The 24130-nt window shown below is 45.4% G+C and overlaps 1 protein-coding gene across 1 annotated transcript in view; it reads right to left on the bottom strand.

Moving 5' to 3' along the window:
• The window catches only part of LOC135174753 (potassium voltage-gated channel subfamily KQT member 1-like), a 393404-nt gene that overhangs the window by 313148 nt on the left and 56126 nt on the right, over positions 1-24130 (bottom strand). The window contains 1 exon segment of the mRNA XM_064142287.1: positions 21261-21375. Coding sequence (XP_063998357.1) covers positions 21261-21375 — 115 coding nt within the window.

Raw genomic sequence — 24130 nt, 5'->3', positions numbered from 1 at the left:
TGCAGTTGAAATATGGATATTTATAAATAAAACAGCTATTGTTTGGGGGGAAATGAGGTCTTGACCAGGGGTTACAGCCATATACTGCTAAAAAACCCCAGCTTCTTAGGGACAACTCTAAATCACAGAATCAGAACAGTTTGGGTTGGAAAAGAGAAAAAATGAAGAAGAAGTTAAGAAATACACACAGGAGCTACAAAACAAAGCACCAGATGGAGTTTCCACACCGAAGTACAGTCAGCAGAACCCAGTGCTGGTGGTTGAATGCCTGCTGAAACATGGAAGCTGGAGGGATTTGTACTTTAAAGAGAAGATCACACTGCACATGATTTTCTGCTGACTTCTGGTTGAGGACTCATGCAAATCTCTGGTTTAAACATCAACCATCTGTGCTGAATTCTGCATGTATCAGAGCTGCACATCTTTGAGATACAGAAAGCAATGAATGATGGAGCCACTTAGCAGCTCAGGGTCCTTTCTGCCTTACCAGAAACACAAGTTCCTGTTACTGGAAAGACGCTGAAACTGTAACATATTAATTGCTGATACAAAGAAGGAAACATTTTACTGCAGTCCTATTAGAAAAGGTGAAACCGTTGGCAGATAACTTTGGAAACCTGCTGTGAGAAATAGCAAGGACTCGTGTATGGTTTGGGCTTTCTCAGGCTTAAACAGAGCTTATTCCTGCCTATTGCTTGTTAGTCTAGAAGTTGCTCATCTTTGAGGGCAGATGTGAGAGAAAGAGGAATCCCAACTCTGCAAACCCTATGGACTCAAAGCAGTTCTGTGGAAAAATAAACCCATCTCTCCCTCCTCCCTGAAACCCTTTTCTGCTTTTGTTTGTTTGTTCTGGATTTTATCAGTCTCTTTTTCATGCTGGTGAATCATGTCTCTGTCACAGCTGATTCCATTTATCTATCCTGGGAGAAAACAAAAGCTAAAAATAACTGTTTTGGGGTTTCTGCTGGGTTTTGAAAGAGAAGGGACTGAACTGTTCATTCCAAGCATGTGTGTCAATGTTTTACTTTATCTCTGCCAGGGTTGATTTAACCAGAACCATGCCACAAAAAGAAAGGGGGGGGGGGGGGAAGTTGGTGGTTGTTGGTTTTTTTGTGTTTTTTTTTGTGTGTGTGTGTGTTGGGTTTTTTTGCTTGTTTGTGGTTTAATTTTTGTTAGGTTTTGTTTGTTTTGCTAAACCTTGCACAAAATTCCAGGTTGGCTAAAATTTACCACCACCTGTGGCAAATGAAAACTTCAACATTCAAGTCAGTACTAGATGACTTCTTGGCAAATGGGAGCTTTTCTCCCCCAAGGGCTCTGATGCTTCCTGTAATGAACAATGAAATACAGAGGTTCTATCAGGCTGTGCTGAACAGGTTGGGGTACTTCTCCTACTTTGAAAGAGTCTATATAAAAACAGCCAATAATGAGCCCTATAAAGTGGGAGATGTTTAGTCTGAGCTATGCTGGAAACCTTGCAGGGGCATTTCTTTCTGTGCTCTCCAGTGATTCTTCCTTGCGTTTGTGTTGGACACACTTGACTACCTCACCATGAAGACTGCTCCACAAGAAGCATTTTGATGTCTGTGGCTTGTTCCACATTGTGTAGTGGGTGTTCTTCCCAGTTCTGGGCACTGGGAAGGTTTTGGGCTAAGCCTGGTATGTGTGCAGCAGGCAAGGTCAGGTCAGTATTGCATTTCATTAATTTAATCCATGTAATTCTAAGCTAAGATATTAATTGCTGGGTTACATGCTGATACAGCATCTAAGCTGCAGGCAGATTGTCAGAAGAACACATGGCAGTTAAACCCAAAACCTGGATTTCCCAGAATCTCACAGGATCTGGCATGACAAAGGACAAGCACTTCAAGCCCTTTCCTCTACAAGAAGTGTTCTGAAATGTTAGGTTCTTGAAAAGCCAAGCTCAGCCCCTCATAAAAATGCACTTTCAAAACAAAATACACATCATATGCACCAGGAGAGGATGTGTTCTTCTACCACATCTTGCAAAAATCCTAGACTGGCTCAGCCTGGAAGTGACCTCAGAGCTCATCTCCTCCAACCTCCTGCCATGAGCAGGGACACCTCTCAACTGAACTCAGCTGCTCAACTGAGAAGGCTTCATCCAACTTGGCCTTCAACACCCACAGGAAGGAGGCAGTCACAGCCTCCCTGGGCAGCTTCATCCAAAGTCTCACTACCCTCAGAATGAAGAGCTGCTTCCTCAGATCCAGTTTAATTCTGCTCTCCCTCAGCTTTGAACAATTCCCCCTTGTCCTGTCTCTAGACATCCTCAGGAAAAGTCCCTCTGCAGCCTTCCTGGAGGATCCCTTCAGCTATTGGAAGGCAGCTAAAAAATGACAAAGTAAAAAGAACAAAGAACTTGCAGAACCTCTTCAGATGGTTTATGTGTGCTCATATGAGTCACTGGAGCACGTCTGAGAAGTAGAAAGTGACAGGATGAGTAACGGCACCAGGGGCACAGGTCCAGTGTTGCAGATGACAGTGCTGCAGTTCTAGCGCTGGCTGCTCACCCCAAGCACCTTTTGCACTGCCTGGGGCGGGAGCAGTTGCACAGGTGAAAGAAACTTCTTCCATTTACAGCCTGCAAACTCAGCTCAGGAAAATGAGGCTACTTGGGGAGACAGCTGCATTGACCTGTATGATACCACCAAAACAATGCTGGCAAGTACATAGGCTTCTGCTTGTAAACTCTCTCAAAACACAGTCCAAATCACAACTGTTGCCTAGCTTGCTGTGAAGGAGTAACGAAGCAGCAGTGTGACTGAAATGAAAAGCACTAATTGAATTAAACATGTCTTGGGGATGCAAGAAATGTAACAACAACAACAAAAAAAAGCAGTGCTGCATTTGAGAGCCCAGTTTTCAAGATGAACAAGATCAGTAACTGACACACACAGCCACTTGCCAAAAGCAAGCAGATCATTTCTCAGGAATCCAGCAGGAAATAGACTTCCTAGCACTGAAACTGTCCATAGATAAGGGGCATGTCTTCAAGGACTGTCCACAGGCAGCATTTATAAACAGAAAGTGGTTTTGATGGTTATGCACTCGTGATATTCCTGGCCTTTGTCAGATTTGCTTTTCCTTTGTTTCCAGATCTTTCAAAAAATTCAGACTAAAAGCCATAAGTAGTGGAGAGAAGCAAAGCAAGAAAGCAGCTCATACCTCTGGGAAATGTACTAGCATGTGTAATTGCTACAAATCACACCTAGAGAGCTCTCTGTGCTGAATAAATCCAAAGGCAGTGTCATGAAGGATGAAAAGCTCTCTGAAAACGATATTGATCAAACAACAAACTGTTACTTCTAGAAGTCACAACTGCCCAATGATATCACCGCATTCCAGGCTTCTGACATGAACTGAGCTGGAAAAGTTCATGAACTCCAGTCTCTCATAGCCACTCCTAGAACTAGATTCTAACTGGGGCCACACTGTGCTGTTCAAAACGTTCCCAAGCTAACCTTGAAGGGAACGTACTCTTCTCCTGGAGAAGGGATAGCTTGTTCTTCCTGCCAGCCCCCAGCAGCCTGCTCTGCTCTGTACTGCACGGTACAGTGTGTGAAGCAGCAGCTTCCTCACGTGGTTCTTTGCACTTCAATACAGCTTCACAGAGCTATGGTGGTCCAGCTGCAAGTCATCTTGTAAAACGAAGAACAAAACGTTACCTTGGAGAGGCAGGGAGTAGCAAAGTACTGCTGCAATCTCTAATTTTAATCACTATAGGCAGGTCAATTGCATTTACACAGCAAGAACATTGCCAGTGCACCTATTTAACAATGCAAGAGCCACACACAATTTCTCATCCCATTTTTTTCAGGCAGATTTTGCTGCTGCATCAGTGAATACAGTTACACTAACTATGATCCTATTGACTTTTCCTTTCTGAATCATCTATGAGGATGACCTACAAACCTACTTTCCAAAACTTCTTAACAGTTAGTTAAACCCAGGAGTCGCTCATTTTTACTGCCAAAACCCAAGGCAGAAAGGCTAACACTCAAGTGTTCTTTCTGAACACTCAGATATGATCTACAAGCTCCTTGAACTCCATGAGACACACATTGTTTTGCCATTTGTCAGCAGGCATCCCTGTTTGCAGACTGGGTGCAGGGTAGGTTGAGAGCAGCTCTGAAGAAAGAGACTTGGAGGTATTGGTTGCTGAGAAGCTTCTCATGAGCCAGCAGTGCCCTCAGGCAGCCCAGGAGGCAGCCCTATGCTGGGCTGCATCCAGAGGAGTGTGGGCAGCAGAGCAAGAGAGGGGATTCTGCCCCTTGACTCTGCTCTGTTGAGACCTCACCTCCAACCCTGCATCTCGTTCTGTTGTCCCCAGCACAAGAAGGACACAGAGCTGGTAGAGTGAGTCCAGAGGAGGCTCCAAAGACAATCCAAGGGCTGGAGCACCTCTGCCCTGAGGACACAACCAAAACCAAACTCCAATGTTTGTCAGGTAGCCACAAGCTCCTCCAGTTCACAGAGCTCACAAGTCATTTCTGTTGGCAAATCAACACAAACTTCATCCCTTCATTCACTTGAATTTTTGCCAATGTGTGAAAACATTTTTTCCCCAAAAGAAAACACCTCACCAGCATCATTTACTACTCCCTCCAAAAATACTCACAGCACAGCATTGCCTGCACGTTTTGACAATGATGCTTTTGGAAACCAGCATTCTCTGGAGCAGTTAGACAGTAAAAGCTTTTTCGTGTCAGAGAGATACTGGTTTCAATGCCTGCTGCTGCCTAACAACAGACAGACACAAAAAGAAGAGCCTTCCTCAAGATAATGCCAATTTCTTCTCTGGTTAATCACAGGTACTATTTATAGGTACAAGTCTGAGTAAACCCTTAGTCATCTAAGCCTTGCAGCCCTCAGCCCCAAAATATTCCTTAATAAATCAGTGTTTAAAGTTCTCTTGATTTTGACTTACAAAGAGAAACCTCTTTTTAGAACAGTGTATGGCAGTTTTCTTTCATTCTTGTCTTAAATTGATAATTCAAATTTATCCACAGCTTAGCCTTGCTGCATATGTCAAATTGCCTCCCTTGATGGCAATAGTCCTCAAACAAATGTTTAAGTAACAAAAATGTTGAGGGTTCTATATGATTCATAGCAGGATAACTTTTCCCATCCTTTGCTGTTAAAAGCAGGAATGGCCTTTCCCTTTGCTTCATAGGTATCACACAAAATGGCATGTGCAAAACAGGAGGCAGAGATGAGAGCTGCAGAAAATGCAAGCTGACAGAACATTACAACAAACATGGTAAGCATTACATGTCTGAGCAGCGATCAAACACCGTGTTCTGTGTCTGGAATCTGAAGGAAACGAAGATAAGGTCTGTTAGTTTGTTACTCAAAACTAACTAGTGGAGTTTAAGACAGGGAAGATGAAATTTGATTCCCAGAATATCTCCCTGATAGGAAACCATCTGCTCACAGATCTCTTAGGCAGTGTTTCTGAGGATGACAACACTGATACCCTCTAATGATATGAAAGGAGAAGCTACACAATCAAAAATCTGCTTCCTATTTGTGAATTGGGCTTTGTGGGTTGTATTTGTACAAAAGCTGTATTTGCACAGGTTGCTGTGCAGCAGTTCCAACCCCTCTGCTGAGCAAGTTCTCTTTAAAGTCAAATCTTGGTAGCAGATACAGGCAAAAACCTCTCGGTGCCTGCATCCAGAGTATCCACGACCAGATAGCTCACGGACTGTAGCTCACCAACGGGCAGCACAGCTCAGGGACTGCAGCTCACCATCAGGCAGCACAGCTTATGTGTAAATGCCACAGTTTACAACTCATTCCATCATTTGGGTCCAGAGCCTACACGGAGCAGTTACTCCACTGCACTTTGAGAATGACACAATCTAATTTGCTGCATCAAGGAGCTCCTCAGGTTTCTCCCTGACCCTATAGACTTTCATTGATGTTTTCAGCAGCACAGCTACAGATTTCACCTGCCAGAGAACACAGCTGGTTGCTACCCCACTTCAGGCCAACTGTGTTTAAATAAAAGAACTCCAGTGAGAGCTAGCAGTGTAAACCAAAAGCTCCAAATTGCTTCCTTCACTTTCTTACCCCCCAGTGAAGCAAAGCATTTAAAAACATGTAGATAAGGAGACTGTGGCTACTGTGCCCAGGAAGGTGGCTGAATCACCATCTCTGGAGATGTTTAAGTTACATGGGGATGTGGTGCACATCGTTTCCCATAGTTTGTTAGATAATGCTTGGACTCAATGATCTTAAAGCTCTTTTCCAAACAAAATGGTTTTATGATTCTGAAGACATTTCTGCAAGCCAGGGGAACACATGCACCTGAACTGGCAGACAATCCCATGCTGATTCTTTGTTAGCAAGCAAGAAGAATGAAACCAATGAACAAGCAGAAGTTCCTTGCTCGGGGAGAGGTATAAATGTTGTCTGGCTTTGATACTTATTAACCTCGCTCAAGTAGTGCTAGAAGAAGAAAAGCCACCTCAGACAAGAAACAGTGAGAGCAAAGGTATTGTCTTGAACAGCAAATTCTGTAATGAGCTCAGGACTCTGCTGTTTGTGAAAGAGATAAGGATTTGCTGAGTGAGGAACTGGCAAAGATAAGACTGAATAGCCTTGGTCACAGCTCCAGTTTTTTATCAGCTGCTGCATTAAGGAGTCACAATTCCTCTGCTCATCAGAGATTTGAGAGATGTTCATCAGTGGTGCTCAAATGCTACAATGGCAAAAGAGGGCTGCTGTGTGATACCAGGATGATTATTTTTCCCTCTCAGTTACTATCATTTTATTGTGTAACACTTACCTGAGCTAAAGACTGGGTAAGGTAAGGGCATAGCCTGAGGTACAGGCTGTGGTAAAGCCCACAACCCACACACCCAAAATAAGACTCATGTTTTGAGTGCTAGAGGACTCAGAAAACCTTACAAATGTGCCTATAAAAACAGCAACTTCTTTTTTTCCCCCAAGTTTTAAATTAATCTGTGGGATTTTTCCCCCCTCATGTCAAATAAACCAACTAAACCATGGCTAGGTGTTTATCTCTTGAAGGCAAAGAAAGCTGCCCTAGTGAACAAGAACTGAAATTTTATTTTCCCCTAGGCCACCCACAGTGTGTTTACTCATCACACACACAGCCTTGCTGTAAAGTAAGCAGGAGGATAATTCTGACTTAGTGCTCAGGTTTAATACTATGCATGAGCAATAAAATTAAATTTAGACTCCAAGTAAATATGCAGGGGTTCAGGCACCCAGGTTGGCTAAGAGCTTTCACAAGCAGGCAAACAAACAACAAAAGGAATCTGAAAAGGTGTAACATAACATAGAAGAGAGAGAACTCTGTGAGGCAGAGGCAGAGACTCTTGCATAGAAATTCAAGAGCTGCTTACTTGATGACGCCTCTAACTCTGTGTTTAACCAACTACACGCAGGGCTGGCTGCTCTGTGTAGCAAAGGAGTAAATCTGCAGGGAATGGGGAAACCTTGCTATCAATTTCACCTGCACCTCGGGACCTGTGAGAGAGACTTCTCTCGCACTTTTCCAGATGAAAGACATTCATCCTAGGAAAAGCTGAAGATAGAGGAATAAAACTCCAGTGCTGGATCATTGAAATAGAAATCAGATCTCATATCAAGGAGAGCAAGCAAAACTAAACATTCTTGTCCAGGGCTTTCCCCAGACATACACACACACAACTCTCATCTGATGTGGAAGAGAAGGGGAAACTAGAAGGATTAAGGAGATGCTGTCATCCATAACCGTCTCAAAATAAGCTGAGATGAGCCAGACCAAGATCTAAAGTGGTCAACAAGATGTGCAAGGGAGCTCTAGGAAAGCAGGAGGGTTCCTTAAATCCAGACTGGTGACGTTCCCTCTGCCTCTAGTCTCTATTCAGGCATGTTCACTTCACCACCACAATCAGCAGGACCTGCACTCACCACCTAATGCAGCATCTATTTCATTCCCCATCCTCAGGAACAGCCATTATTCCTCTGCCTCTGCTGTAAAAAGGGAAAACAGGAGAGAGCACAGGCTCAGCCCATTCCTACTGCTGAAACAAAGTTCATGTCCCAAAGCAATTCTTCCTTGCTGACAGCAGCAGCACAGGGTGGCAGCAGAGGCAGCCAGCTTCACAAACTGTACTTCATTTAGAGCTCACCTTAGATAGGACTTTCCACAAATAATGAAACTCTAAGATGAGGATGTGCAAAATTTACTGCAACCACAGCCTCGAAAGCATAAGAAATAGAGGAAGGGCTCAGGCACTCTTTATCTGGAATGCCTGGTGACTACTGCAAGTTCCACACATTTCAGTTTAGATGTCTCAAAAATAACAACAGTTAAGCACAGCAACAGGTGGAAACCTCCAGCAAAGCTGTATCCAAACAGACAAATACCAATTACATTGTATTACTGAACTTCCATTACAGGGACAAGTCACAGAGCACATTGGAGGAGATCCTTCAAGCAGCAACTGCTGCAGTGAGAGAAATCAGCTCAAGAACAGTGTTGGTTATTCTCCAAGCTTTGTTTTCAAACATATTTTAATGTTATGTGAGTTGTAGACAGACGACTCAAAAAGGCCATCAAGATAACCCATTCTTGCCAGTCCTTGGGTGTAGGCAGCCCAGCCAACGTAAACCAGAGCAGATAAGCATCAGTAACTTATATGAAAAATGCCATTGCAGCCTGTGAGCAGCAAAAGAGCCATGAGAAACGAGAGGAACAGAGCTCAACACAGCGTGCAACGACTGCAAGCTCCAGTGCCCACAGCTAAGCTTTTTGTACTCTAATGGTCTGATACTTTCATTTGGACCCAGAGACCAGAGATAAATTGTCTTAGCAATACAAACAAACAGCTAAGCAATTAGGGCAAAGTTTTTGGAGAACAGAACGATAGCATCTAAAAGCATTGTTGGGTGATGGGGGGAAAACAGCCCTGGAGATAGGGGCTTGAGTCGGAGGTGAAAGAGAGAGTGGAAGTGCTTCACTAAGTGACAGTGCACTGAAAACAGAAATCAAAAGGCAGACGAGAAACTGGCACTGCTGTTTCTCTGGCATCTATTTCTCTGTGTCCAACCTGAAAAGCAAGGCCAATGGGATGAGATTTAACAAGGCCAAGTGCAGGGTTCTGCACTTTGGCCACAACAACCCCAAACAGCACTATAGGCTGGGGACTGAGTGGCTGGAGAGCAGCCAGGAGGAAAGGAACCTGGGGGTACTGATAGATAGTAGTTGAAGATGAGCCAGCAGTGTGCCCAGGTGGCCAAGAGAGCCAATGGCATCATGGCCTGCATCAGGAACAGTGTGGCCAGTAGGACAAGGGAGGTTATTCTGCCCCTATACTCAACACTGGTCAGGCCACACCTCGAGTGGAGTGCTGTGTCCAGTTTTGGGCCCCTCAATTCAAGAAGGATGTTGAGGTGCTGGAACATGTCCAGAGAAGGGCAACGAAGCTGGTGAGGGGCCTGGAGCACAAATCCTATGAGGAGAGGTTGAGGGAGCTGGGCCTATTTAGCCTGGAGAAGAGGATGCTCAGGGGTGATCTTATTACTGTCTACAACTACCTGAGGGGAGGTTGTAGCCAGGAGGAGGTTGCTCTCTTCTCTCAGGTGGCCAGCACCAGAATGAGAGAGGACACAGCCTCAGGCTGCGCCAGGGGAAATTTAGGCTGGAGGTGAGGAGAAAGTTCTTCACTGAGAGAGTCATTGGACACTGGAATGGGCTGCCCGGGGAGGTGGTGGAGTCGCCGTCCCTGGAGCTGTTCAAGGCAAGATTGGACGTGGCACTTGGTGCCATGGTCTGGCCTTGAGCTCTGTGGTAAAGGGTTGGACTTGATGATCTGTGAGGTCTCTTCCAACCCTGATAATACTGTGATGATACTGTGAAAGGGACTTCTGACAAGGACTTGTAGTGATAGGATGAGAGGGAATGGATTGAAGCTTGAGGAGGGGAGATTGAGGCTGCAGATCAGGAAGAATTTTTTAACAGTGAGGGTGGTGAGACACTGGAACAGGTTGTCCAGGGAAGTTCTGGATGCTCCCTCCCTGGAGGTGTTTAAGGCCAGGCTGGATGAGGCCCTGAGCAATTTGGTCTAGAGGAAGCTGTCCCCGCCTGTGGTAGTGAGTTGGAACTGGACGACTTCAAATTCCCTTTCAACCTAACCCATTCTATAAACCTCTGAACCTCTGCCATAGCAGGCCCACAACACATTTCTCCAATTAGGTAGAAGTACCCTAGAAAATAATCATTAACACCCATTAAATCATCTCTCCAATTACTGCTCTTCTTTTGGTTGTTGTTGTGAGCACTCTTGTTGTACAAGAGATAGTTTTATTAGATGAAGATGTCTGCTTGTTGCAAAATAAGTTTGGTTTCATTGGGAGAAAATGCAATAGGAGAAAAATCTGCAGTGTATCTCTCCTGCAGCTGGGCTCAGCCTACTCACCCAGAGGATGAAAACAGTTTTGGATTTCAATGCACAATGACGTAGAGATGTATACAGCAAATTTCTCTTAGTAAAAAACTTATTTTTCCTCACAAGATTTTTCTTTGAAATGCATTTCTAAAAAGCCAATAGGACATTTTGAATTCAAACATTTATAAAAGAAGTGGGGTTTGAAGGTGGTGTAAGTGATCCATAGCCAAGCCTCTCTCCATCATTTTCCAGCAGTCCTGGCTCACCGGAGAGGTCCCAGGAGACTGGAAAATGGCCAATGTGGTCCCCATCCACAAGAAGGGTCGGATGGAGGAACCTGGGAACTACAGACCTGTCAGCCTGACCTCAGTGCCAGGGAAACTGATGGAGCAGGTTCTCTTGGGGGTGATAAGAGCGCACCTGAGGGATGGCAAAGGGCTCAGGTCCAGCCAGCATGGGTTTAGGAGGGGCAGATCCTGCCTCTCCAACCTGATCTCCTTCTATGATCAGGTGACCCGCTTGGTGGATGTGGGGAGGCCTGTGGATGTGCTCTATCTGGACTTCAGCAAGGCCTTTGACACTGTCCCCCACAGCAAACTGCTGGCTAAGCTGTCAGCCCATGGCTTGGATGGCAACACTCTGTGCTGGGTTAGGAACTGGCTGGAGGGCCGGACCCAGAGAGTGGTGGTGAATGGTGCCACATCCAGCTGGCGGCTGTCACTAGTGGTGTCCCTCAGGGATCACTGCTGGGTCCCATCCTCTTTAACATCTTCATAGATGATCTGGATGAGGGCATGGAGTCAGTCATCAACAAGTTTGCAGATGACACCAAGCTGGGGGCAGATATGGCTGGGTTGGAGGGCAGAAGGGCTCTGCAGCGGGACCTTGACCACCTGGACAGATGGGCAGAGGCCAATGGGATGGCATTCAATAGCTCCAAGTGCAGGGTGCTGCACTTTGGCCACAACAACCCCATGCAGAGATGCAGGCTGGGGTTGGAGTGGCTGGAGAGCAGCCAGACAGAGAGGGATCTGGGGGTACTGATTGATACCCGCCTGAACATGAGCCAGCAGTGTGCCCAGGTGGCCAAGAGAGCCAGTGGCATCCTGGCCTGCATCAGGAATGGTGTGGTCAGCAGGAGCAGGGAGGTCATTCTGCCCCTGTACTCTGCACTGGTTAGACCACACCTTGAGTACTGTGTTCAGTTCTGGGCTCCCCAGTTTAGGAGGGACATTGAGATGCTTGAGCGTGTCCAGAGAAGGGCGACGAGGCTGGTGAGAGGCCTTGAGCACAGCCCTATGAGGAGAGGCTGAGGGAGCTGGGGTTGTTCAGCCTGGAGAAGAGGAGGCTCAGGGGAGACCTTATTGCTGTCTACAACTACCTGAAGGGTGGTTGTGGCCAGGGGGAGGTTGCTCTCTTCTCTCAGGTGGCCAGCACCAGAACAAGAGGACACAGCCTCAGGCTGTGCCAGGGGAGATTTAGGCTGGAGGTGAGGAGAAAGTTCTTCACTGAGAGAGTCATTGGACACTGGAATGGGCTGCCCGGGGAGGTGGTGGAGTCGCCGTCCCTGGAGCTGTTCAAGGCAGGATTGGACGTGGCACTTGGTGCCATGGTCTAGCCTTGAGCTCTGTGGTAAAGGGTTGGACTTGATGATCTGTGAGGTCTCTTCCAACCCTGATAATACTGCGATAGCCTCAACTCCATGCCTATATAACAGAAGCAGCTCCAATAACTCCCATCTCCAGTCTAACATCACAGAATTACAGAATGGTAGGGGGAAGAGACCTCCAGAGCTCATCCAGGCCAGCCCCTCTACCAGAGCAGGATCACCCAGAGGAAGTCACACAGGAACACATCCAGGTGGGTTTGGAAAGTCTCCAGTGGAGACCTCTCTGGGCAGCCTGCTCCAGGATTCTGTCACCTCCACCATGAAGAAGTGTCTCCTCGTATTGAGGTAGAACCTCTTGTGTTCTAGCTTGTACCCGTTGTTATTTGTCCTATCACTGTAGGCACCACCACAAAGAGCCTGCCACCTGGTAGATGGGCTGCCTTACTGCCAGAAGAGCAGCCCAAGGAAGCAGCTGCAGAAGGAAGGACAACCAGCACATGCCCTTCCCACTTTATGTTTTCTGTTGCTTGCTATCAAGATCCAACAGACAGCGTGACATGGCTTGTGGACAGAGCTGGACCACATCAGCACTGATCTGTCTGCAGACAAAGTCCAATCACAGTGCTTTTCATTTGCCTCCTACTTCACATAGAGGGACACAAGGAATAGAGTGAAGCACCTGGTACTAGCACAGGTATGTGCATAATTCAGGAACACCGAATTTAGTTTCACATAAGAAGAATTAGGAACTTGAAATGATTGCAAAACCACAAGACCACAAAACCATAGAATGACTGAGGTTGGAATGGATCTTAAAGAACAAGGTTAAAAGAAAACATACACTGGTTTATCTTTCCCTATGCCACGGTGAAGGACAGAGCCACACTTCTCCATGTGCTGCAGTCAGAATTTTCCAACATCTTTTATTTTTCTGCAGGAAAAGGAGTACCGAGCTTGGCCCTCTGTTTTGTGAGTGATCTGTTAAGCAGGGTTGTAGTGTCATCTGCAGCAGAGAACATTCCTCATTGTGACACCTTTCAGACTTCCATCACTGATACACATTAAGGCATTCATCACTAGGTGGATGGAGCTTGATGGAAACAACTATGTGCGTTATAACTGCAAACCTCAATGAGTTAACGAGGCCCAAACAAAGCCTTTATGAAATTATTGCACCCTTCACTAATTCCATCCTCATGCATACAGGCAAAACGTGCCAGTGCTGAAGACTAGGACTCTGGTCTAGCTCTTTGCACCTTTTATCAATGACAAATGAAAGAGTTGCTTCCATTTCATTCTCATCTTGCTACTCAGTTTACCAGGGAGAGGCATGAAGCATCCTTCACACCGCAGGCAAGACTCATTGCCTGAATTGGTAAACCTTAGTGTGAAAACCCTGCCAGCAGGTAATGACAGCCTGGACTGTGCAGAAGGGATTTACCCAAAAGGGGTGAGACCAGGAGAGCCACATGTTTGCCTGAGAGAACTTACCACAGTCTGCATGGTGGGAGAGCAGCAGGACATCATCTTTGCCTGCACACCTGCAAACCTCTGTGCCAAGGCTGGAGCCCTGGGAGGACACCGTCCTCCTGAGAAGGAACAAAGACCAGACCAGTGACTCTGCCAGCCCCACCACCCTGCCAGAGCCCTGGGGAAACTCCAAAAGCTTCCACTTTTATTACACCACTGACAGCTCCCTCCACGTGCTGTGGGTACTGTCTGGAACTACAGTGCAGCCCTGGGAAGCCAGAGATACTAATCTGTGAGTAAATATTCTAAAAAGCCTCTTTGCAATTAAAAACCTTAAGTAACCTGGTTTAGTGGGAGGTGTCCCTGCCTATGGCAGGAGAGTTGGAACCAGATGATCTTTGAGGTTCCCTCCAACTTAAAACCATTCCATTATTTTCTTTGCATTGGTTCTGTTTGCTCCGTATTGTGCCTTCTGCTTCAGCAGAAAAGAGTTTCTCGAGTCCCTCTGCAGGGCAAGCAGTAAACTGACTCCTGCCTCAGCAGGGAGGTTGGACTCGATGATCTCTAGAGGTCCCTTCCAAGCTCTAAAGTCCTGCTATTCTGTGATACTGAGATCAATAACTATTCCTGAGTAAAACAAAGCCAGAAATGAATCTTTACTTCGACATGAAAAGAGACGTTCTTTGTGAACCATTTCTTACACAAGACAGATATTTCCAGCCATACATCCCAGAGGTGTCTCATTCCCTTCATAAAAAAAACTTGATCCCTGCTCTAAAAATCTGTGAAATTAGGATGGTCATTACTAAAACACTGTATGGGATGTCACACGTTCACAGAAGCTCCTGTTTCCATAACAAACTTTAAATTCAGGCTCTTGCAGCAGACTTGAAGCAGTGTTGCACAGAGGCTTGCATGCACTTAGTCCCATTTTGCCAGGCTTCAGAAGGCTGTTTCAGTAGCCCACATTTCAGCAGACAAAGTACACCCCCAGTGCCAAGGGCTTGGGTAAGTTTCTCATTAAGCTGATGGCCTGGCACACGAGGTATTTTTTTCCTTTGTGTGGCAGCTTGCCAGATTAACATTGGCGAAATTCAGATGCCTATAAATTAAGTCGATAAATTCGTTGAAATGACAAATTGGATTTGGAAGGCTTGCAAGGGGGAATTCCTGTCCCTCAGTGTGTGATGGTGCAGTGCCCCCCGCTGGCCAAACGTTCTCACTTAGAGAATAAAACATCTCAGCTGTTAGACTCCAGACTCAACCTCTGAAGAGCCTCAGCAGTTGTGTCAAAACCTTTCAAAAGTTTACTACAGAACAGCACCAATTTGTGCCGACATCAGCCTAGCTCTCATATTGTGTGGGAATAAAAAATATTTCGGATGCTGAAAAGAGACCTTTTCACAGAACCATTCAATGGTTTGAATGGGAAGGGACCTCCAAAAGTCAACAAGTTCAGCCCCCCCTGCAGTCAGCAGGAACATGCTCCAATAGAGCAGGTTGCTCAGAGCCTTGTTCAGCCTCACCTTGAAGATGTCCAGGGATGGGGCCTCAACTACCTCTTGGAGCAACCTCTTGCAGTGTTCCAGCACCTTCATTGTGCAGAATTTGTTCCAAGCATCCAATATAAATTTGCTCTTCTCTCATTTCAAACCATTGTCCCTCATCCTGTCCCTGCAGACCTTTGGAAACAGTCTCTCAGCAGCCTTCTTAAAATCCCCTTCAAATACTTAGCAATCTTAGCAGTAACTGTTATTAATGAGGTTTAAGTATATCCAATCATCCTACATAAGATTACTCTTTAAGTAGTAGATCTATGATTTTTCATGTGGTAGATTTGCTGATCAGGTGCACTGTTTCTTTAGCAGTATTAAAAGAAAGAAGCTATAGAAGGAAATGATAAATACAGAAAGATAAGTGGTGTTTGCACAAATAGGCCAAAAATGGAGTATTGAAAATATGATTTGTGTCAAGAGCTGCACATCATTGGATATTCCAGCAGAACCAAAGAAGAGCAACATAGCAAATATTCCTAGGTCCCTGCTAAAACCTTCACTGCCATTTGCAACCAAAAGGATGAAATAAAGCTGACAGATTTAACATCCCCTTTCTCAAGTAGAATAGAATCAATGAGGAAGAGACCTCCACGATCATTCAGTCCAATTTATCACCCAGCCCTGTCCAATCAACCAGACCATGGCACTAAGTGCCCCATACAGGCTTTTCTTGAACACCTCCAGGGATGATGACTCCACCACCTCCTTGAGCAGCCCATTCCAATGCCAATCACTCGCTCTAGGAAGAACTTCCTCCTGACATCCAGCCTAGACCTTCCCTGGCACAATTTGAGACTGTGTCCCCTTGTTCTGTTGCTGATTGCATGGAAGAAGAGACCAATCCCCACCTGGCTACAGCCTCCCTTCAGGAAGTTGTAGACAGCAATGAAGTCTGCTCTGAGCCTCCTCTTCTCCAGGTTGCACAGCTCCAGCTCCCTCAACATCTCCTCACAGGGCTGTATTGCAGGCCTCTCACCAGCTTTTTCACCCTTCTCTGGATGCATTCCAGTATCTCAACATCTCTCTTGAAATAAGGAGCCCAGAACTGGACACAGTAGTCAAGGCATGACCTGACCAGTGCTGCTCCTGACAAGTGTGTTCCAATAACAACTTCAAAAGGAACAGAGAGCAGCATTTTGTTCAAGCACATCTCATGTAAGCTTTCAGACCTAGCAATCATTTCACAGTTTGTTCCACTCACTCTGTACAAACTTTGTGTTAGTGGGTGGTGGAGGAAACCAGTCCCATCTCATACCTGCCAATGCCAACTACTTTCAACAGGAAAAAAAAGAAAACTGAGCACTGATCCTATCCTTCTGTTCAAGGAGAGAAGCCAGATGCCAGGATTAATGATGAAGCATCTTCCTTTAACCATGCTTGTATGGATTCCTAGCAGCTTTTCCATTCCAGTGAGCAGCAGCTGTGTTCTCCTCCCCAGTCTCTGCAGACCCCAGTTCTGCTGCAGAGGGGAGCAGCTCTAGTGCTTTATTCTTCCAGGCAGCTCAAAGCAAGCACAGACACCAGCAGACCACAATCACCTCTCTGCTGCATTAAGCCTCAGTCCCCACAGGACACTCTATTTCTCATTGCAGTTCAATTTGCGAGGCAGCAGTGATGGCACAGAGCAAGGCACTCAGTCACACTCACTCTCAGAGTCAGTTTCCCCTGCTAGAAGGGAGTGCTACATTGCAGGCCTTGAGTTTTTGTAGCCATGCAACCACTGCCTTACCTCCTATCTATTCTCTCCCCTCTTGAGGGTTCTTACACAGCTTACGGTAATGAGCTACAGTCCACTTCCTTTGCATGTGCAATCAACACACGCTAACATGGAGTTGTTCTGCTGATCACTTTACAGAGGTGATCTCACTCCTATAATCAAAACACTGCTTCCCATACTGTATGTGCTGTCACGTTCAGATCTGTGTTCCTATGATACCATTTTAAGCACCCAAACTGCAATAGTGAGCCATTTCCACAGCTACATGATGCAGGTGAGTCCATAGGGATGCAGCAGATGAACACAAATACTTTCTAAGCACAGTTCCTTAATATGATTTTATTCTGTGGTGGACAGGGTCTCAAAAAGCAGAGCAACTGTTGGTCTTGCTCTCAGTCCATGAAGAGTCATGCAGCTGGGTTCCCTGCGGGGAACAGGTGTAGCTATCACTTCCCTAGCAGCCTGCTCCAGCTGAGGAATTATTGCTCCAGCTGTTCAGCTTGCAGTAGTCACCACTGAGGATGGTCACTGCATGTGGCTCTCACCTCCATGAGAGATTTGACATGATGGCTGCTGAGCTGCAGCATCATACTGCTCTCTGCTTAGAGATCACCTGACATTTACCTTTAGGTGACCTTGGTGAGCTCTAAAGTGCAGACTCAACCACAGCTGCCTAACCACACTGACATACAGAATTTCTAACTTTTGCTTTTCCTCACCATGTAAAGAACTTTAAGCACCACAGCTTTAAACCACAGCACTCTGAAAAACAAAAACAGGAAGGCTGTCTGTGAAGCTGGCCTGTGCATGCTTTTCCTGAGCCTGTGCTCTCTGGGAGCAGGTTGGTAGAATTGTTCTCTAGAGAATGAATATTGGCCAGATTCTCTTTCCTGCTCACAAGTTAACTCTGGTGGTGACAGCACAAAACACGTTCATGGTTAAGGGCTGTTGTCATCACAATCTGTGTAACAGTAGGACTAGCTGGAGATAAAAAACACATTAAGGCTCAGAGTTATGTTCAGTGGTCTCCTTTACCCTTGTAAAGCTCCAGTGCAGCCACAAAGAATCCAGGAAGAGCCAAACACTATCTGTAGAGATGAACAAGTGGCAATGTGATTGCTTCTTACTCTTTGAGAGCACGTTAGCACAAATCTACAGGACTTCGAGCTGAAGAGACTATTTCAGATGGAAGGGGCCTACAACTATCAGTCCAAGTGCCTGACCACTTCAGTATTGACCATGTTAAACCATGTTAAAGGCACTTGTTCCAGTTCCTCTTGAACAATGACAGGCCTATGGCATTGATCACTGCTCTAGGAAGCCTGTCGCAGTGTTTGGTCCTCACAGTAAAGAAATGCTTCCCCTGTCAATCCTAGATCTCCCCTGACACAGCTCTGAACCACTCCCACATGTCATATCACTGGATGCCAGAAAGAAGAGATCAGCACCTCCCTCTCCACTTCATCTCCTCAGGAAGCTGTAGCAAGCAAGGAGATCACCTCTCAGCCTTCTCTTCTCCAAACTCCAGACTGTGGAGTCTGTCTTCTCCACAGACTTTGGTCCTCTGTCTCTCCACACAGCATGTGATTTCTATCCTTTTCACCAGCTTTGCTGTCCTCCTCTGGACACATTCAAGGATCTTCACATCCTTGCTTGTCAATCAAAGCATGTATCCACCCACAAAGGCCATACCATCTAGCAAGAGATAAAGCACAACCATAGCTTCTGCTCTGAGCCAGTTACTGTCCATGGCTGGCCTTAAATGGTGGGTCTGGGAAGAAGACTCACAACCTCCCAGAGGTGCGTGCTTGCTCTCATGCTGATGTGCATTTCTCCTTCCTTCTTCCTTCTGACACTTCCCAAATTCCTGCACATTTGGAGAGGTTCTATTTTTGTTCCTTAGGGACACAGATGAAGAATCAGCAAGCTTAGAGGTTACTCATTTTACAGACCTCAACAGCATCAGCTCACTTCCTCAGAGACCTTGTGACACACATGACAGGCTGCATCAGGCAAAGAGCCCTGACAACAATGGAGAGGACACAAAACTTCACCAACAAAAATAAAAAGGGAAATCCCAGCCTTGTTTAAGCAGTGCCATTTGGAGCAATCTCTTGTCTCTCCCATCAGTAAATAGCTGGTACAGATAGAGGAATGTGCCACGTATTCTATTCACAAGTAGGCATCATTCAAGTCTTCTGCCTGAACATTTGTGTGCATAAAGCAGGAGGTAAGGACATAACATCATGGAGAAAGAAGTAGCACTATGCATTATGTTGGATCAAGTTGGATGATGAAACCATCTTCAAGCTGTTTGATTTTACATCTTCCACCTCAATATTAAAAAAGGAAATGATGTGATACAAAGAAAATGCTAAACTCCACAACAAAGAGCAAAGTGATAAAAATGAGTTTATACTCCAGTTCTAGAAGTAGTTCTCAACATTTAGACCTTTCCTGCAGTGTAATTTCATTTAGATAGCTACCATACATGGCACTAACTCTAGGGATCAAGCTAACGTGCTGTAAGGAGACAAACACTATCCTTGTGTTTTGATGGGTTTTGAAACAGAGACAATCTTCTTTTGCAGTCTCTCTGTGCACTGCTTGAGCTATCTTCTTACTGTCTGGCAGAGAACTGGAACCACTGGATGGGTAAATCAAGTCACACAACAAGGTGGTTGAAGTATTTCTTTCTCAAAACAGAAATACTCATCAACTGATTGAAATTCAGTTACTTATTTCATGTCAGAGTCGATTAATCTCTTAACATAGCTTTGGACACCTCAGAAACAGCCAGCATAAAACAACAGCTCCAAACAGGGCAGCAACTGCAACAGGATTTTTAACCCTGAGGGCTAGAGAAATGCAGGAAGAACTTCAGAGAGCCACACAACTCTACGTACTGAAGATGATGTCTCTGTTCCCTACTTCAGGAGACTGCTTTTTGGACATATTTTTTCTCAGATTACTACTAGCAAACATCAACCCAACTATCCAAAGGATCCAAAGCAGCTCCACTTCTACAGCAAGCTCTCTTACGCTGAGTTTGGTTTTGAGCTTGTAATGTGATCTGGTAAACCAAGTTTGTCATTTGGTTTTGGAATGACTGATAGCTCACATTTGCTACTAGGACAGCATATCTTCTCCTCAGCTGACAAGGATCAGAAATGCAGTGATGGATGTATCAATCACTGGGCAGTGCTGCAGCCCACTGAGGTGGCTTGCTTTCACTCCAGATGTGTTCTTAAACCATAGCACCACCAGTTTCCAAACAGCATGAGATGGGAAGTGGAGCAGCCACTCCAGTTACCACACAGAAAGGAAGTTTTGAAGAGAACATGTCCAACAGTGAAAGTTATTGCCAACAAACATCTCTCTTATCACCTGCCCAGCACAGAACATTTCAGAATCCACTGTTCACATTTACAGACTAAAACCCTCTCAAAACCTGAAAGCTGCAGACCTGACATTTCATGGTTAACCATCAACACATCAGCTTGCAAAGTTCAAACAGTGCCCAACTCCTACCTTTGAAACAAAGGTACGCTGGGGAACTGATTTTATAACTCATAGACTTGTTGAAGACAAGGAAAGTTTTGCCTTTTGGCAGCTCAACAACATCAAGCTTAACTTCATGAAGTGCTCCATGTGAAGCTGTCATCATGGTAGGACATTGCCATTAACTGACACCCAAACTCCCCAACCATCACATACTTATCAAATGTATCTTATTCCTAAAGGAGATAAAACTATTTTCCATGAGGTAGTTCACTCAAAAGCAGAGGATGAGGGATGGGGAATCTAACTGGTAAGGAAGTCCAGAGCATGGATCAATATCTACCTGAACAAACAGATGAATTGTTTGTTCTAGCAAGGCAAACAAGTAGAATCTAAGTGAAACTCATGACAAGAAAAACTAGGTAATTCCCATCACAAATTCCAAGGCACACTAGTGGAGGAAGCACAGGAGTAAGTGCAAAGCAAAAGTCATGCTGGTTTGGACAGCTCACACGCTGCAGCAAGCAAAGTGGACACGAAGACTTACCTGCTAGTACTTCTGCTGAGAGACAACACAAAGCATGCTAAGCACATCTAGCACCCATGGATCTATCAGTTTAGAATTTTTCGTATCAGGAGAGTCTTACAGCTCAGACAGGTTTAGGATCTGTAGAATCCTGAATCAATCTGTACAACTCAATCCCAGGAGCATCAGCTGCCTTCCAAAGCAGAGCAAAGGCACCAAAACTCTGAGCCACCCATGGGACAACAGTGTTTCTCTTTCCATACCTCTGATTGATTCCCTTCAACTTGAAACCAAACTTGCACTTTGGAGAATATTAACACACAGTTCAACAAAACCAAACTCTTCATAGCTTCAAGTGCAGACACTCCAGAAGTACTACTCTTATTCAGTGACAGCTGTCCCTCACCATTAATGAGCAATTCTCAATTACCAAAAGTGTTATTCCACTTACTGTGCCATGTCAGATACAGGTGGCAGTGGTGACTCTTCTGGTACCAGGTCAACATCACCAGCAAAGCTGTTCTTCCGGGACATTTCTTGGGTGACCTCTTCTAAATGTCCCTTTACTGTACAAAACAAACAAAAAGAAGCCACAACAGGTTAGGACATGACTTACATAAGTCCTTCCCCTTGCTTCAGGTATTGCACAGCATCTTAAAGCCATGGTTCCAATATCGGGCACAGAGTTCTGCCAGCTTCTTAAGCCTAGTCTCTCCCTCTGCAAGTGAACTCCCAGAACTCACTTAGCTGTGTGGAGTCATAAATCATAATTCCCCAAAACACACACAAAAAGGGATAATATGTTTTTAATGCCAAGAAGCCATAAGCTGAGTACCTAAGTAATTAATGATAATGCTTTCATTCTGAGGAAATCTGGACCCTTAAAATACATACAGCACATAGCAGTGATGCTTGCCAGAAGTAAAACTTGAAGTTGCAAGGTCTAGCTACTAGATATGAGATGTTTTCAGCAGCTGCAGCTCAGGCCACAACTATCTTCCCTCTCTGTATTTATTTTAATAAGCTTGCCTTTTCCCAATCTGACTTTATGAGAACAAGTGCTTGATTTTTGCTGTTGCAGAGTAGCAAGGAAGGGAAGAAATTAGGAAAGGGAAAGCATCCTTCCTTTGTGCATTCTACTACTGAAGAAGTTGCACCTATTCAGTTAGAAAACAGGGAATGTTCTCTGAGCATAAACAATTAGAAGCAATGAGTTGAAAACACAGAATATTTAACACCACACCATTCACCTACTGATGAGACTCTAAATTTCCTGTCATTAAAAAGAGAGGTGATACTGCACTTCTTCTACATTCTCCTTCGATTTGATTTTGCTCCCAGGAGATCCGAAGCACCAGACCACAAATCAGTGAAACACTGGGTTGATAATAGAACAGAAACACAAAAGCATCTGAACAGGGCAACTGACAGAAGAGAATGAATTGGCTTTGGCTGCTAAGTACACACCACAAGTGCCATGCACTGCTGCTGCACTTAGTCACAGGTTCAGCTACAGGTGTTGTAGGTAAACTTCAATATCTGCTTTGCTGTATATTTGATATAAACAATGAGCACTCCACATGCACCAGTAGTGCCTTGATTTCTCACACATGCTGTTAGGAAAAGCCTGCAGGCTGACTCACATGCTGATCTGCACCCCACAGAACCCAGGCACCGACTGCACACACAGTGGGACAACATGGAAACACAGATGAATACCAACACAGAATTCAAACTCACACAGGCAGGTACTGTTGGAAAACTTCATAAAATAGCTCAGGTTGGAAGGGACCTCAGTGCTTATCTACTCCAATCTCTTCACCATGGGCAGGGACACCTCTCAAGGAGGCTTGGCTGATCAAGGCCTCATCTAACCTGGCCTTCAACACCCTCAGGCAGAAGGCAGCCACAGCCTCCCTGGGCAGCCTGTTCCAGAGTCTCAACACCCTCACACTGAAGAACTTCTTCCTCAGATCCAGTCTAACCCTGCTCCCCCTCAGCTTCAAACCATTCCCCCTTGTCCTGTCTCTAAACACCCTCAGGAAAAGTCCCTCTGCAGCCTTCCTAGAGGATCCCTGCAGGTACTGGAAGGCAGCTCTAAGGTCCTCCCAGAGTTTTCTCTCCTCCAGGCTGAGCAACCCCAGCTCCCTCATCCTGTCCTCAGAGCAGAGGTGCTCCACTCCTTGGATCATCTTTGTGGCCTCACTCCACCAGCTCTATGTCCTTCCTAAGCTGGGGATGCCAGACCTGAAGGCAGAATTGGAGCTGAGGTCTCAGCAGAGCAGAGTTAAGTGGTAGAATGCCCTCTCTTGCCCTGCTGCCCACACAGCTCTGGATACAAAGAAAGAAAAATGAAAGACACTTTGGAATGCATTTGAAGATGCTGTTATCTACCCAATTGCCTGAACATGCTCTAAGACCAAGCAAACAAGAAAGATGCAACATATCTACAGAAAACACAAAACAGCAACAACTAACCAACCACCAAAAATTTCCTACAGCAGCTACCCAATAAAAAGTCCATTCAGCACAAAATCAACTCCAAAGGGAACACATTGGCTTAGAATATTGAGCTAAACAATTTGTATGAAGTATCTTGTGGATTGAGCAAGCATCCCCTGAAGCTGTGCAGTGTTTGGCATTAAGTGACAGGCATGATTGTTGATAGCCTGAGAAAAGTGGCCAGGCACCAACTGCACACTGAGCTCTAAGTACCTCCTCATGCACAGATAGGACCTGTCAGGAGAGAGCTGGAGATTAATGAAGCATAGTAGAGGAGTATGCAGGCTGGTGCCACTCGTATCTGCTCAGATAGGGAGCTGTGATTTCCTCTGCACTCAGCACAGACCCTTTCAAAAGCATTACGTTAAGGGAGGATTTTCCTTGGTCAATTCAATCTGAGCAAGTGAATTAATTTTCAGTGTCTGGTCGTTGTGCTGTGGTAAAAGCTGTGATGAAAGGGACCTTAGAGCTGCCTTCCAACAGCTGAAGGGATCTGTTGTAGGTTTGGGAACTACAGAGCTAAAAATATTCTAGGGACTAGAGGAGTCCAGGAGGTGGGCCCAGGGAAGTGCAATATTATTATGAAGAGACAGGAGAATGATGAGATTGAATAAGCTGGAAGCCAAGCTAAGTCATCCTCCTTTCCTCTCCCCTCCTGCCTGCTGTCTCTGGTAGGACCTATTTAATCCAGGTAAACATGTAAAGAGTGGGCCTGTCTGGAGGCCTCATTTGATCCTACATGTGGCAGAGGCCCTGGGGCAGAAGGAGAGGAGCTTTGGCAATTGTGGGTTAGTTTTGGGTTGGGGGAAGGTTTAAGGA

Source organism: Pogoniulus pusillus, chromosome 4, assembly GCF_015220805.1.
Source record: "Pogoniulus pusillus isolate bPogPus1 chromosome 4, bPogPus1.pri, whole genome shotgun sequence".
NCBI lineage: Eukaryota > Metazoa > Chordata > Aves > Piciformes > Lybiidae > Pogoniulus > Pogoniulus pusillus.
The sequence above is the reverse complement of the archived record's forward strand: the minus strand, read 5'-3'. Positions and strand labels throughout refer to the sequence as shown.